The sequence below is a fragment of the Coregonus clupeaformis genome, chromosome 8 (genome assembly GCF_020615455.1).
Source record: "Coregonus clupeaformis isolate EN_2021a chromosome 8, ASM2061545v1, whole genome shotgun sequence".
Lineage (NCBI taxonomy): Eukaryota > Metazoa > Chordata > Actinopteri > Salmoniformes > Salmonidae > Coregonus > Coregonus clupeaformis.
The window spans coordinates 58,248,531-58,265,151 of record NC_059199.1 but is presented as its reverse complement, the minus strand read 5'-3'; the positions used below and the strand labels follow the sequence as shown (position 1 = coordinate 58,265,151).

Sequence of the window (16,621 nt, the reverse complement as noted above, 5' to 3'; positions counted from 1 at the left end):
CTTCACAACATTTTCAGATTTTAAGAAAATGGCAGAAAATATCCAGCCGAAGTCCGACAAGAGCGGATATAAATTAATTGCTTTAACAAATGACAAATGTTAAGAAAATGTTGAGCAATGTAATACAGTAATGACTTTTCAAATAAGTTGATCAGTCTATAATATTAATGGTAGAATCCAGAAATCTTTGGCATCAACTCAACTTGCCGTGTTTGGAGGAGGAGGAATGCTGCCTATGACCCCAAGAACACCATCCCCACCGTCAAACATGGAGGTGGAAACATTATGCTTTGGGTGTGTTTTTCTGCTAAGGGGACAGGACAACTTCACCGCATCAAAGGGACGATGGACGGGGCCATGTACTGTCAAATCTTGGGTGAGAACCTCCTTCTCTCAGCCAGGGCATTGAAAATGGGTCGTGGATGGGTATTCCAACATGACAATGACCCAAAACACACGGCCAAGGCAACAAAGGAGTGGCTCAAGAAGAAACACATTAAGGTCCTGGAGTGGCCTAGCCAGTCTCTAGACCTTAATCCCATAGAAAATCTGTGGAAGGAGCTGAAGGTTCGAGTTGCCAAACGTCAACCTCGAAACCTTAATGACTTGGAGAAGATCTGCAAAGAGGAGTGGAACAAAATCCCTCCTGAGATGTGTGCAAACCTGGTGGCCAACAACAAGAAACGTCTGACCTCTGTGATTGCCAACAAGGGTTTTGCAGAGGGGTCAAATACTTATTTCCCTCATTAAAATGCAAATCAATTTATAAAAATTTTTACATGCGTTTTTCTGGATTATTTTGTTGTTATTCTGTTACACTGTTCAAATAAACCTACCATTACAATTATAGACTGATCATGTCTTTGTCAGTGGGCAAAAATACAAAATCAGCAGGGGATCAAATACTTTTTTCCCTCACTGTAGTATACAGTATGTTAGTATGGGTATTCGAACACAGCTAATGTTTGTATGTAGCTTTATTAACTCAAGTATTTTTTTTTACATTGTTTGCAAACTGATATGTAACACGAATTAATGCCGAAATAACATGCAAAATAGGCCAATTAATATATTTTTTAAACTAATTGTTACACACGATGTAGCTAGTTAAAATGAAGTGTATCTCACTTGGATGGCGCTTCCAGAAGCTTTAAAATGAGGGCCAGGTTGTCAGGATGGATAATGTACTGTATAAGTACACATTAATTACAAGTAAGTACCCCGCCAGATACACTTCATTTTAACTCGCTAAATCCTGTGTAACAACTAGTAATTACATTGTACTTAGGCAAACATGACATTGTACTATGCTTTGAAATAGTGTCTTATTCCTCATCTTGGACGACACTCGTATTAGCTCTGTCTTCATAAACTCAACCAAGTTAACCCAGATGGTACACTTTTGAGCATAGGCTATAATCTCTGACACCCAGAGCATCCCACAAGGGATCCCAACCTTTGTCACAGTTGTTAATGACTCGGATGCAGCTGAGAAGAAGTTGGTGAATTTAGTGGAAACCTGCCCATTTGTAACAAGCATGGTAACAAGCATTGGTTGTTACACTTCTGTAACTACAGACCACAATTACTACCAGTTAGTTATATGTTATTACACTGTAACTATGAGTTGTTACAGTTAACTACAATACTTGTTAGTGTAATTACATATGTAATTACACTGTAATAAGAACCCCTTAAAAAGTTCAAAGTTACTTAAAAGTGTTACCTATCTCTGTGAAATGTCAATGGAGCACTGAAAGTATACCAAGCTTTTTATTTTCAAGGCATTTAATTCAGCTCAAGTCATTGTAATTTAGCTTTTTGTGACCAGCATAAACAACTTTGAAGACGACGGACAAAAATGTAAAAATCCCTAAAAGTTGTTAGGAGAAACCTGCACCGCTATGTCAACAGAGCTCGGTGCTTATTATCGGATGTATTAGTTTACGAAATCCGACTTTTTGGATATAACGTTAATGATATCCTAGAGAACAACCCCACTGAACGATTCAGAACATGAGTAATAATATTTGTCTTGTTTACATTTGACATTTTAGTTATTTAGCAGACCCTCTTATCCAGAGAGACTTACAGTAGTGAGTGCAACATTTTCATACTTTTTTCATACTAGTCCCCCGTGGGAATCGAACCCACAACCCTGGCGTTGCAAGCGTCATGCTCTAACAACTGAGCTACACAGGACTACTTGTAAAATGTATTTTATAACATAAGGAAGTGAAATTATCACCAAAGAGTGTTTACCATGTGATATTTCTATTCAATATTCAGAGCTCTTCACCCCATTGGTCTCCTCATGTTCTTTCCACCCACACACCACATACCCTCAGCCAATGAAATCACAGAAGGCAGTGTGTTAACCAATGAGGTCTTTTATTTGGAACAGAGTGGCAGATTAGTGGCAGGGCTGTGGCGCGGAGGTCCGCCTCCCAGCGCCCAGCGGTCAATGACAGAAACTCAGCCTTAAAAAATGTAAATGTATAAAGACTGGATGGGGTAACAGCGAACACATTGGCCTTCCTCAAGGCTTGGCGCACGCACACACACACACACACACACCTCTCTCTTATTTGGCTATGCAGACTTATATGGGTACAGACACACATTAACAGTTGGAAGGTAAGTTTTAGAAAAGACAGTTCAGGTCAGTTCTGTCTGTGATGTCAGTCAGTCCTAATAGAAACAGAGAGACAGACTGTGAAAAAGCAGACTAGCCCCACATTCAGCGGTGAACAGGTGAGACCTACACGCACACACGGTTACAGGCGTGACTACCTGACTATGGAAGAGCGTCAGAACTGCTGGAACAGGTCAAATACACACCTGCCCACAGTACATTCCTCTCAGAGAACACCCCTCACACACACACACACACACACACACACACACACACACACACACACACACACACACACACACACACACGTATAGTTTTGACTTCCATGCAGTTGATCTACAGTATATTAGAAGATACTAGTCCTGGTAGTATTATTAGTATAGCATCGTACTGCTGTGTTGGTTATTGTTACAATCTTCGATAGAAAACTCCTGTCCCCACACCTACCCACAGCCCCCACCCAAACTCCTGTACCCAAACCTACCGATGGACAACTTCTACTTGAAGAGTCACTTTCAGCATCGTGAGTCCCACCCTCACAGTTCCAAAGAACCGCCCCCCAGACAGACAACCAATGGAATAAGAGAAAAGAAAGAGCATGCAGGAGATTGGATGGATACACGCTTTTGCTTTTACACAATGGACCAAACTCTAACCAACCAGCAACTGATTGATGACTTATCAATAACGTACTGAAACCCCCCTTGTCTGATGAGGGTAATGATATGTTGAGTGATATGATTGATGTGTATTTAGTCAATGAAGCATAGGTGATATGTATGTTTTGTGTGTGTGTATGTGTGTGTGCGTGTTCAAATGTGTGAACACGTGCTTGTGTGTATGTGCTTAATTGTGTGAGCGCATGCTTTGCGTGTGTTGAGAGCACAGCGCCACAGATTTACGTGATATAGAAACAGTGATCGTGGTTTGAGTGACGATGACAGCGAAAGGATTTCAAAACAATGATATTTACATATAAACTTTAGAAAATGCTAAATACATATCCTCCCGTTCGAGTATTATCATTATTATTATTTACCAACCAGCCTGGAACATTGATATATTATTGATGATCATTATCACTATCCATATAACTAATCACCTTTGTACAGCATAAAGGAGCAGACCAGACAGCTATCCACTAGTTGGCATACAGCGCCAGGGTCCTATTCATTAAGACACGCAACGGACAACGTTGGAATATGTTTGCAATGGAAAACGGAAATTAACATTTCTTATAGAACAAAGGCCAGGTAGTCCCTCTCCCCGTTTTTAGTTAGTTTTCTTCATTTGCTGCCTAATGAATACGACCCAGGGATGTAGGAGGGTAAACGCTCGTAAACTGTTGTTTAAACACCCCTTTACTTGGTGAACAGTGTTAACTGTTGTTTAAACACCCCTTTACTTGGTGAACAGTGTTAACTGTTGTTTAAACACCCCTTTACTTGGTGAACAGTGTTAACTGTTGTTTAAACACCCCTTTACTTGGTGAACAGTGTTAACTGTTGTTTAAACACCCCTTTACTTGGTGAACAGTGTTAACTGTTGTTTAAACACCCCTTTACTTGGTGAACAGTGTTAACTGTTGTTTAAACACCCCTTTACTTGGTGAACAGTGTTACCTGTTGTTTAAACACCCCTTTACTTGGTGAACAGTGTTAACTGTTGTTTAAACACCCCTTTACTTGGTGAACAGTGTTAACACATCTACTGTGCTCAGGTGGCGTTCTTAGCATTAGCTAATGTTTATGTTACTCGCTGTGTTTATCCACCATTTTATTTACCACTACATCCCTGGTCAGAATCATTGGCTAACTAACAGTGAATGTTGCCACAACGTTGGCCTGAGGTTGTCAGAGCGTTGTGGGAGGGTTCCCCTCCTCCGATTGACCAAACACAGAGAGAGGGGTCCAAGCTGTGTGTGTTTGTGAACTACTACAGAACACACGACAGCGTTCTTACTACAGCCCCCAGGGTGAAACAGAGGACAAACACATCACTGACTTTTCTCTCTGAACCACAAGGCATCTCAGTGTGTACTACTGTAGCCAGCGAGGAGTGTGTGTGTGTGTGTGTGTGTGTGTGTGTGTGTGTGTGTGTGTGTGTGCGCACCAGGACGATGGAAGGCAATACAATAGTGACCTTTCCTCTAACCTTTGACCCCAGTATCTGTGTGGCCAATCAGATGACACCTCTCTCCCTCCTCTTTCTGTCTCTGCCTCCGACCTCCTTCTCCCCCCCATCCCTCTTTCTCTTGGCTCGCTCGCTCAGTGGAACAGACATTAGAGGAGTATTGTGCTGGAACACAGGATAAGAGCTTGTGTTTTTACAAAATAATGAATGAATTACATCAGAACAATAATCGTATACTATTCATAACATTTACTTAAAAAACAAATGTTTGTATCATGTGTTTATGGTTATTTTTTTCAGCCTATATATATTTTTTATTTTTGTTCATGTATTTTTTTTTTTTTTTAAAGAAAGTTCTGAGTCCATGGAGACAGGCACTCTTAACAACAACTGACATGGAGGAGAGGGAGGAAGAGATGGGAAGGAGAGGTGAGGCAACAAGACAGGAGGTGGAGTGATCTCTCTCCCTCTCTCTCTCCCCCTCTCCTTCTCTCCTTCTCGCTTTCTCTCTTCTCTCTCGCTCTCTCTCTCACACAAACACACACACACTCACTCCTTTCCCTCTAACACATTTCTCTCTCTCTCTCTCTCTCTCTGTGTTATGCGTAGAACTCCTCCTGTTTGTCAGATTTCTGGTAGGTGACGGTGGCCTGCTTGGGTTCCTCCAGCGTGTAGCTGCCTTCATCCTTCTTCTTCATCCTGTACACCAGCAGCATGACAAGGAACGCTGCGAACAGAGCCCCCACTACGCCTCCCACTATCACCGCTGTGGAGGGAGAGATGGAGGGAGGGAGAGAGAGGGAGAGAGGCGGGAGAGAGAGCAGAAGGAAAAGAAGGAAGGAAGGAAGGAGGGAGAGAGAGAGGGATGGGGAGAGAGCAAGAGGGAGGGACGGGGAGAGAGAGAGTGAGGGAAAGAGGGAGAGAGAGGGAGGGAGGAGAGAGAGGGAGGGGGAGAGAGAGAGGGAGGGAGGGAGGGGGGAGAGAGAGGGAGGAGGGGAGAGAGAGAGGGAGGGAGGGAGGGGGAGGGCGGGAGGGAGGGAGGGAGGGAGGGGGAGAGAGAGAGGGAAGAAGAGGGAGAGAGGGAGGGAAGGGAGAGAGAGGGAAGAAGAGGGAGAGAGAGGGGAGGGAAGGGAGAGAGAGGAGGGAGGGAGAGAGAGGGAGGGAGGGGGAGAGAGAGGGAGGGAGAGAGAGAGGGAGGGAGGGGGAGAGAGGGAAAGAGGGAGAGAGAGGGAGGGGGGAGAGAGAGAGGGAGGAGGGAGGGAGGGGGAGAGAGGGAGGGAGGGGGAGAGAGAGGGAGGGAGGGGGAGAGAGAGATGAGGGAGGGGGGAGGGGGAGAGAGAGGGGAGGGAGGGAGGGGGAAAGAGAGGGAGGGAGGGGGGAGAGAGAGAGGGAAGAAGAGGGCGGAGAGAGGGAGGGAGAGGGAGGGAGGGGGGGAGAGAGAGGGAGGGAGAGGGAGGGAGGGAGGGAGGGAGGGGGGGGAGAGAGGGAGGGAGAGAGGGAGGGAGGGGAGAGAGGGAGGAGGGGGGAGAGAGGGAGGGAGGGAGAAAGGAGGGGGAGGGATTGAGGGGGAATAGAGGGGGGAAGAGAGAGGGAGGGAGGGAGAAAGGGAGGGGAGGGAGGGAGGGGGAAATAGAGGGGGGACGAGAGGGAGGGAGAGAGGAGAGCGAGAGGGAGGGAGGGAGGGAGGGGGGAGAGAGAGGGAGGGAGGGGGGGGAGAGAGGGAGGGAGGAGGAGAGAGAGGGAGGGAGGGGGGAGAGAGGGAGGGAGAGGGAGGGGGGAAGAGGGAGGGAGAGGGAGAGAGGGAGAGGGGAGAGCGAGAGGGAGGGGGGGGGAGAGAGAGAGGGAGGGAGGGGGAGAGAGAGGGAGGGAGGAGGAGAGAGAGGAAGGGAGGGGGAGAGAGAGGGGAGGGAGGGGGAGAGAGGGAGGGAGGGAGAAAGGGAGGGGGGGGAATAGAGGGGGGAAGAGAGGGAGGGAGAGAGGAGAGCGAGAGGGAGGGAGGGAGGGAGGGAGGGAGAGAGAGAGGGAGGGAGGGGGGGAGAGAGGGAGGGAGGAGGAGAGAGAGGGAGGGGGGAGAGAGAGGGAGGGAGGGGGAGAGAGAGGGGGGAGAGAGGGAGGGAGAGAGGGAGGAGGGAGAGGGAGGGGGAAGAGGGAGGGAGAGGGAGAGAGGGAGGGAGAGGAGAGGGGAGAGCGAGAGGGAGGGAGGGGGAGAGAGAGAGGGAGGGAGGGGGAGAGAGAGGGAGGGAGGAGGAGAGAGAGGAAGGGAGGGAGGGGAGAGAGAGAGGGAGGGAGGGGGAGAGAGGGAGGAGGAGGAGAGAGAGGAAGGAGGGAGGGGGAGAGAGAGGGAGGGAGGGGGGAGAGAGAGGGAGGGAGAGAGGGAGGGAGGGGGAAGAGGGATGGAGAGGGAGGGAGGGGGAGAGCGAGAGGGAGGGAGGGGGGAGAGAGAGAGGGAAGGAGGGGGAGAGAGAGAGAGGAGGGAGGGGGAGAGAGAGAGGGAGGGAGGGGGGAGGGAGGGGGAGAGAGGGAGGGAGGGGGAGAGAGGCAGGGATGGGGAGAGAGAGGGAGGGAGAGGGAGAGAGAGAGGGAGAGGGGAGGGAGAGAGGGAGGGAGAGAGGGAGGGAGAGGGAGTGAGAGAGGGAGGGAGGGGGGAGAGAGGGAGGGAGGGAGAGGGAGAGGGATAGAGAGAGGGAGGGAGAGGGGAGAGAGAGAGGGAGGGAGAGGGGAGAGAGAGAGGGAGGGGGAGAGAGAGAGGGAGGGAGGGAGGGGGAGAGAGAAACGGGACAGAGAAATATGGTCAAACATTGTAGAACTTATTCTAAATAGGACAAAAGATTCAGAAGATGTAAAGAAACCAACAGAAACAAACTGATGCCATGTGGTTGAAGTGGGCTAGTGCTGACCAATGGCTTCTATTGGCTTACTGAAGTGGGCTAGTGCTGACCAATGGCTTCTATTGGCTTACTGAAGTGGGCTAGTGCTGACCAATGGCTTCTATTGGCTTACTGAAGTGGGCTAGTGCTGACCAATGTATTATATTGGCTTACTGAAGTGGGCTAGTGCTGACCAATGGCTTCTATTGGCTTACTGGAAAATAGCCAATCTAAATGGATTCAAATTGAATAAAATCACCCCGGCATGGTAAATTGAGTGAAATATGCAGAAATCGCTCCACCATTTCCTGGTTGCTAAAATTCTAATAGTTGGCCTAATTTCAGTTTATGTGACAAAACAAGCAATGTATAGTGTAGAGAATCAGAATATCTTTCTTGTCAATAACCAAAATATAGTATTTTCAGCTTGTTTGAAGCTGGTGTACAAAACCAAAAGTAAAAGACGCAAAAACGAAACTTAAGAACGGGAAGCTTAGAAATATGCACATAGAACAGATCTACCGCTTCTTAGACTTGCTTTCAATGAGAATCATTGATCTATAACTCACATTTCTATGTGAATTTGGTCAGATTGCCCCCCAAAAAGTTACATATTGCAGCTGTAAGTACCAGCATCTTCAAGTACCACTTCAAGCACTGCACACAATGCTAACATACCTCCTGACATGTTAACATACCAACTCACTATAATCTGCCATTTTCATCTAACGTGCTCAGAGCTGTGTCGTTACACAGTACAAATCAAATCAAACCAAGTACGACCGTTCCTACATGCTAGTAAGATCATGTGTCAATAAGACACACAAGCACATACACACTCATATCATGTGTGGGCTACTGTTCCTACAAAACACACTAGCAGCACACGTGGCTAGCGCATGCTAAGGACACGCTAAGGACACGCTAAGCCCGCTATGACCCCTGCTCTTTACCGATCACCAGGAAGTCAGCGAAAAAACCCTGCCAGCAGGCAAGCAATCAGAATGGCTGGGGGAGAGACAGACAGCCAATCAGAATAAAGACAGAAAGGCTCTGTCCCGTCAGAAGAATACGGAGAGAAAGAGAGAGATGGAGTGAGAGAGATTAGAAGAGGCAAAGAGAGATGGAGTGAGAGAGACTAGAAGCGAGAAAGAGAGAGATGGAGTGAGAGATTAGACGAGGCAAAGAGAGAAAGAGAGATGAGTGAGAGAGACTAGAAGAGAGAATGAGAGAGATGGAGTGAGAGAGACTAGAAGAGAGAATATGAGAGAGATGGAGTGAGAGAGATTAGACGAGGCAAAGAGAGAAAGAGAGATGAGTGAGAGAGACTAGAAGAGAGAATATGAGAGAGATGGAGTGAGAGAGATTAGACGAGGCAAAGAGAGAAAGAGAGATGAGTGAGAGAGACTAGAAGAGAGAAAGAGAGAGATGGAGTGAGAGAGACTAGGAGAAAGAGAGAAAGAGAGAGATGAGTGAGAGAGAATAGAAGAGAGAGAGAAAGAGAGAGATGGAGTGAGAGAGACTAGAAGAGAGAAAGAGAGATGAGTGAGAGAGACTAGAAGAGAGAAAGGGAGAGATGGAGTGAGAGAGATTAGACGAGGCAAAGAGAGAAAGAGAGTGATGGAGTGAGAGAGACTAGAAGAGAGAAAGAGAGAAAGAGAGTGATGGAGTGAGAGAGACTAGGAGAAAGAGAGAAAGAGAGAGATGAGTGAGAGAGAATAGAAGAGAGAAAGAGAGAGATGGAGTGAGAGCGACTAGAAGAGAGAAAGAGAGAGATGAGTGAGAGAGACTAGAAGAGAGAAAGAGAGAAAGAGAGAGATGGAGTGAGAGAGACTAGGAGAAAGAGAGAAAGAGAGAGATGGAGTGAGAGAGACTAGAAGAGAGAAAGAGAGAGATGGAGTGAGAGAGACTAGAAGAGAGAAAGAGAGAAAGAGAGAGATGGAGTGAGAGAGACTAGAAGAGAGAAAGAGAGAGATGGAGTGAGAGAGACTAGAAGAGAGAAAGAGAGAGATGGAGTGAGAGAGACTAGAAGAGAGAAAGAGAGAAAGAGAGAGATGGAGTGAGAGAGCCTAGAAGAGAGAAAGAGAGAGATGGAGTGAGAGAGACTAGAAGAGAGAAAGAGAGATGAGTGAGAGAGACTAGAAGAGAGAAAGAGAGAAAGAGAGAGATGGAGTGAGAGAGACTAGAAGAGAGAAAGAGAGAAAGAGAGAGATGGAGTGAGAGAGACTAGAAGAGAGAAAGAGAGAGATGGAGTGAGAGAGACTAGAAGAGAGAAAGAGAGAGATGGAGTGAGAGAGACTAGAAGAGAGAAAGAGAGAGATGGAGTGAGAGAAAGAGAGAGATGGAGTGAGAGAGACTAGAAGAGAGAAAGAGAGAGATGGAGTGAGAGAGACTAGAAGAGAGAAAGAGAGAGATGGAGTGAGAGAGACTAGAAGAGAGAAAGAGAGAGATGGAGTGAGAGAGACTAGAAGAGAGAAAGAGAGAAAGAGAGAGATGGAGTGAGAGAGACTAGAAGAGAGAAAGAGAGAAAGAGAGAGATGGAGTGAGAGAGACTAGAAGAGAGAAAGAGAGAAAGAGAGAGATGGAGTGAGAGAGACTAGAAGAGAGAAAGAGAGAGATGGAGTGAGAGAAAGAGAGAGATGGAGTGAGAGAGACTAGGAGAGAGAAAGAGAGAGATGGAGTGAGAGAGACTAGAAGAGAGAAAGAGAGAGATGGAGTGAGAGAGACTCACCTATCAGGACCTCCTTCCTCTCCAGGATGTTCTTCTGAGGAAGTTGAGCGGCAGAACTTCCTGTGTTGATCGTGTTGCCAATCAGATCCGCCTCCGTCTCCACACCACGGCCATGCCCAACAACCTCGTTGCCCGGCAGACGGTCTTCCTCACGGATCTCAAAGTCTCCACTGGGTCCGTTAACCCCCAACTCATTATTCTGAGTGAGAGAGAGAGAAATACAATTACCATGTCAGTTCACTCTACACATCAGGTAGTGAACCCAAATAAACGTCACATTATGTCCAGAAGCTGTGGAGCGTTTCAGTCACAGGAGGTTGGTAGCACCTTAATTGGGGAGGACAGGCTCCTGCTAATGGCTGGAGCGGAATCAGTGGAATGGTATCAAATGCATCAAACACAAGGTTTCCAGGTGTTTGATACCATTCCATATTCTCCATTCCAGACATTATTATGAGCCCGTCCTCCCCAATTAAGGTGCTACCAACCAGCCTCCACTGGTTTCAGTCCATTTATCTGGATTCTAATCATGTAATGAATCATTAACGGTGCTACTAACGAGGATCCGCTCTCTTAACAAGGCCCACCTGTGTCTCTCACTCCACATGTGATGATACATACACACAGGCCACACACACAACACACATACACACACACCGTCGTAGAGGGTGGCTGGGGACGTGTGCTCTTCTCTGTGGGTGCAGCTTTAGTAAGCATGGTCACAGGAACCCTGGGCCTGAAGGGGGCGGAGCTAGACCTCTCAGTTGGGGCTGGGCCAGTCATAGTGGGTGGAGCTGTTGTCTCTGGGATGGGTGCGGTCTCTGTCTCTGTGGCAGTAGTGGTCACTTCTTCTTCTTCTTCTGTGGTGGTCTCCATAAGTAAACTGGTGGTGGGGTCTGGGGACAGGTAAACATCCTCGTCCTCTTCTTCTGTGGTGCCGAAGTCCTCCACACCACTAGAGGGCGCTGCGCTCTCCGCCGGAGGAGTCGCCAAGCTGGTGGTCGCCATGGGAAGAGCTGCAGGGCCGCGGGGGGAGATGGTAGTCTGGGCGGCTCTCGCCCTCTCTCTTTCACGTTCTCTTTCTTGTTCCCTCTCTATTTCCCGTATCCTCTCTCTCTCTCTCTCTCTCTGCCTCTCTTTTTCTCTCTGCCTCTCTTTTTCTCTCTCCCTCTCTTGTTCCCTCTCCCTTACTCTCTCTTTTTCCCTCTCCCTCTCCCTCTCCCTCTCTCTCTCCCTCTCAATCTCCCTCTCTGTCTCCCACACTACCCCACTCTCCCCCTCTCCCTCAGTGGGTAGTGGGGAAGGAAGGACGTCAGGGTTGGGGCTGGGCTCGGCTACAGGTGGGGCCGAGGGGGCGGGGCCAGTGGCCTGGGTGGTGGAGAGGTGGAGGGGTGCTTCTGTGGTGAAAGATACGCCCATTTCTGTAGGGTTGACCTTCATCTCTGGAACTATGGAGAGAAAGAATGAGGGAAGGAAGGAAAAGAGAGGAAGAGGGAGAAATACAGTTGAATACAGTTATAGAAGCTAATCTGAAACAGAGAGAATGGATAAATACAGTTATAGAAGCTAATCTGAAACAGAGATCGAATGGATAAATACAGTTATAGAAGCGAATCTGAAACAGAGAGAGAATGGATAAATACAGTTATAGAAGCTAATCTGAATCAGAGAGAATGGATAAATACAGTTATAGAAACTAATCTGAAACAGAGAGAGAATGGATAAATATAGTTATAGAAGCTGATCTGAAACAGAGAGAGAATGGATAAATACAGTTATAGAAGCTAATCTGAAACAGAGAGAGAATGGATAAATACAGTTATAGAAACTAATCTGAAACAGAGAGAGAATGGATAAATACAGTTATAGAAGCTAATCTGAAACAGAGATCGAATGGATAAATACAGTTATAGAAACTAATCTGAAACAGAGATCGAATGGATAAATACAGTTATAGAAACTAATCTGAAACAGAGAGAGAATGGATAAATACAGTTATAGAAGCTAATCTGAAACAGAGATCGAATGGATAAATACAGTTATAGAAGCTAATCTGAAACAGAGATCGAATGGATAAATACAGTTATAGAAACTAATCTGAAACAGAGAGAGAATGGATAAATACAGTTATAGAAACTAATCTGAAACAGAGAGAGAATGGATAAATACAGTTATAGAAACTAATCTGAAACAGAGAGAGAATGGATAAATACAGTTATAGAAGCTAATCTGAAACAGAGAGAATGGATAAATACAGTTATAGAAGCTAATCTGAAACAGAGAGAGAATGGATAAATACAGTTATAGAAGCTAATAGTGATTTTTGATGTCGGTTCGTTATTATTTAATTCCAAGTCATCATCTCACCTCTATAGAGCTGCTGCCTGTGCTGTCTGACTACATCACTATTTCAGTAGTTCTTCAAATAAATAAGGCATACTTTTATGACTGCTGAATACCAACTATCAATCACTTAGATCATGTATTTCCAGGTAGAGATGCCTCATGATGTAACTGCTCTCTATCCCTCTCAATCGCTCATTCTTTGGTCTCTTCTCTCTCTCTCAGTGTCTGCCCCACTTTAACCTAACATAGTAGGCGTAAAGGAAACACACAGACCGGACAAGTAGGCGCGCATTGGATTATGGTCATTGTAGTTAATTACCATGTTTTGTGTACTAAACTATGTAGATTATTGGCCTATTGGAAACTACAACTCTCTAGTACATCTCACAGTTCGGGCTTGATTTGATTTATTACATTTTTTTTACATTTTAGTCATTTAGCAGACGCTCTTATCCAGAGCGACTTACAGTTAGTGAGTGCTACATTATCATACAGGCCCCCCGTGGGAATCGAACCCACAACCCTGGCATTGCTAACGCCATGCTCTACCAACTGAGCTACACGGGACTACAGATTTATCTCTAGTAAAACTGCGCATTGAGCTCACAGAAAAAAATACTAATCTGAAACAGACAGCATGGCTAAATACAGTTATAGAAGCTAATCTGAAACAGAGAGCGAATGGAAAATTACAGTTATGGAAGCTAATCTGAAACAAACAAAGACCTCTAATATAACAAATAAGATGAATAAGACATACAGTGGGGAGAACAAGTATTTGATACACTGCCGATTTTGCAGGTTTTCCTACTTACAAAGCATGTAGAGGTCTGTAATTTTTTATCATAGGTACACTTCAACTGTGAGAGACGGAATCTAAAACAAAAATCCAGAAAATCACATTGTATGATTTTTAAGTAATTAATTTGCATTTTATTGCATGACATAAGTATTTGATACATCAGAAAAGCAGAACTTAATATTTGGTACATAAACCTTTGTTTGCAATTACAGAGATCATACGTTTCCTGTAGGTCTTGACCAGGTTTGCACACACTGCAGCAGGGATTTTGGCCCACTCCTCCATACAGACCTTCTCCAGATCCTTCAGGTTTTGGGGCTGTCGCTGGGCAATACGGACTTTCAGCTCCCCTCCAAAGATTTTCTATTGGGTTCAGGTCTGGAGACTGGCTAGGCCACTCCAGGACCTTGAGATGCTTCTTACGGAGCCACTCCTTAGTTGCCCTGGCTGTGTGTTTCAGGTCGTTGTCATGCTGGAAGACCCAGCCACGACCCATCTTCAATGCTCTTACTGAGGGAAGGAGGTTGTTGGCCAAGATCTCGCGATACATGGCCCCATCCATCCTCCCCTCAATCCGGTGCAGTCGTCCTGTCCCCTTTGCAGAAAAGCATCCCCAAAGAATGATGTTTCCACCTCCATGCTTCACGGTTGGGATGGTGTTCTTGGGGTTGTACTCATCCTTCTTCTTCCTCCAAACACGGCGAGTGGAGTTTAGACCAAAAAGCTCTATTTTTGTCTCATCAGACCACATGACCTTCTCCCATTCCTCCTCTGGATCATCCAGATGGACATTGGCAAACGTCAGACGGGCCTGGACATGCGCTGGCTTGAGCAGGGGGACCTTGCGTGCGCTGCAGGAATTTAATCCATGACGGCGTAGTGTGTTACTAATGGTTTTCTTTGAGACTGTGGTCCCAGCTCTCTTCAGGTCATTGACCAGGTCCTGCCGTGTAGTTCTGGGCTGATCCCTCACCTTCCTCATGATCATTGATGCCCCACGAGGTGAGATCTTGCATGGAGCCCCAGACCGAGGGTGATTGACCGTCATCTTGAACTTCTTCCATTTTCTAATAATTGCGCCAACAGTTGTTGCCTTCTCACCAAGCTGCTTGCCTATTGTCCTGTAGCCCATCCCAGCCTTGTGCAGGTCTACAATATTATCCCTGATGTCCTTACACAGCTCTCTGGTCTTGGCCATTGTGGAGAGGTTGGAGTCTGTTTGATTGAGTGTGTGGACAGGTGTCTTTTATACAGGTGACGAGTTCAAACAGGTGCAGTTAATACAGGTAATGAGTGGAGAACAGGAGGGCTTCTTAAAGAAAAACTAGCAGGTCTGTGAGAGCCGGAATTCTTACTGGTTGGTAGGTGATCAAATACTTATGTCATGCAATAAAATGCAAATTAATTACTTAAAAATCATACAATGTGATTTTCTGGATTTTTGTTTTAGATTCCGTCTCACAGTTGAAGTGTACCTATGATAAAAATTACAGACCTCTACATGCTTTGTAAGTAGGAAAACCTGCAATATCGGCAGTGTATCAAATACTTGTTCTCCCCACTGTATGTGATTAAACTTATGGAGGTAATTCTACACACACAAACAAACTCACAATGGCTTGTCTGCTTGTGATCACCTGGTCTGCTGTCTGTAATCAGATTACAGTAAATAAAATCACTTAATCTGGGTGGAGGTCTGGATACTGGGAGGGGGTGTGTGCGCGTTCAATCTGTGTGTGTGTGTGTGTGTGTGTGTGTGTGTGTGTGTGTGTTTGCTTTAGTTTCTGTGTCGAGTTCTCATTTTTGGTTCATGTGTGAGTGCGTATGCATGCCTGTGTGTGTAGTCCCTGTGTTTAGTTTGACCACAGATTGGAGTCGGAGCTGCAGATTGAAGAACTCACACACAGATTCTAACATAGACCTGTTGAAACATGCCTATACACACACACTGGACACTCACAGCCAGATCCGGAGCCTGAGAAGAGGTCTTCATCATCATAGAACTCATCTGTGGAAGAACTTTCTTCATCTATTAACGGAACCCAGGTCTGACCCTAGAGAGAGAGGGGGAATAGAGAGAGAGAGAGAGAGGGGGAAGAGAGAGAGGGGGAAGAGAGAGAGAGAGAGAGGGGGAATAGAGAGAGAGAGGGGGGGGAAGAGAGAGAGGGGGAAGAGAGAGAAAGATAGCTTATTTATTTGTCAATTTAATTTATCAGAGAACACTTAGTTAGATTACAGACTCTACTTTCAGAATTATAAAGCCAGAGAGAAGGAGAGGAGAGGGGGACTATCCATTAGATAAGAGAAAAGGAGAGCGAGAGAGACAGAGACAGAGAGAGAGAGAGAGAGAGAGAGAGAGAGAGAGAGAGAGAGAGAGAGAGAGAGAGAGAGAGAGAGAGAGAGAGAGAGAGAGAGAGCGAGACAGAGAGAGAGAGAGAGAGACAGAGAGACAGAGAGAGAGAGAGAGAGAGAGAGAGAGAGAGAGAGAGACAGAGACAGAGACAGAGAGAGAGAGAGAGAGAGAGAGAGAGAGAGAGTGAGAGTGAGAGTGAGAGAAAGAGAGAGACAGAGAGAGAGACAGAGAGAGAGACAGAGAGAGAGACAGAGAGAGACAGAGAGAGACAGAGACAGAGACAGAGACAGAGACAGAGACAGAGACAGAGACAGAGACAGAGAGAGAGAGAGAGAGAGAGAGAGAGAGAGAGAGAGAGAGAGAGAGAGAGAGAGAGAGTGAGAGAGAAAGAGAGAGACAGAGAGAGAGAGAGAGAGAAAGAGAGAGACAGAGAGAGAGAGAGAGAGAGAGAGACAGAGACAGAGAGAGAGAGAGAGAGAGAGAGAGAGAGAGAGAGAGAGAGAGAGAGACAGAGAGACAGAGAGACAGTCAGACTACTATTTTATAACTGAGTATTATTGAGGTGAGTATAGGTAATATTGTAGTGTCTAAACCAAAGCTGAAAGTTTGGCAGGCGAAAATGGCTTAGAGATGAGAGGATCCATTTGTTGGTAATCACAGTAAACGTATGTGGGATGTCTAACCATGTGGATCATGGTCCTGTAAAGCCCAGAAAGCCCAGTATTTCACCTGAGAGTTGTAGCAGAGAGCGAAC

At 46.1% G+C, this 16,621-nt stretch overlaps 1 protein-coding gene and 1 non-coding gene across 2 annotated transcripts in view; both read right to left on the bottom strand.

Annotated features, from left to right (window-relative positions):
- Positions 1-2,374: 2,374 nt before the first annotated feature.
- LOC121572633 (syndecan-3) overlaps positions 2,375-16,621 on the bottom strand; it is a 72,951-nt gene continuing 58,704 nt past the window's right edge. Inside the window, exons 2-6 of the mRNA XM_045222291.1 lie at positions 15,475-15,568; positions 11,582-11,814; positions 11,024-11,545; positions 10,367-10,565; positions 2,375-5,534 (exon numbers count right to left, since the gene is read on the bottom strand). Of these exons, the coding sequence (XP_045078226.1) occupies positions 5,368-5,534; positions 10,367-10,565; positions 11,024-11,545; positions 11,582-11,814; positions 15,475-15,568 (1,215 nt within the window). The 3' untranslated portion in view covers positions 2,375-5,367. The remainder of the gene's footprint in view (positions 5,535-10,366; positions 10,566-11,023; positions 11,546-11,581; positions 11,815-15,474; positions 15,569-16,621) is intronic.
- On the bottom strand, positions 13,207-13,280 carry trnaa-agc. Its single transcript has one exon. It is a non-coding gene; the product is annotated as a tRNA-Ala (tRNA).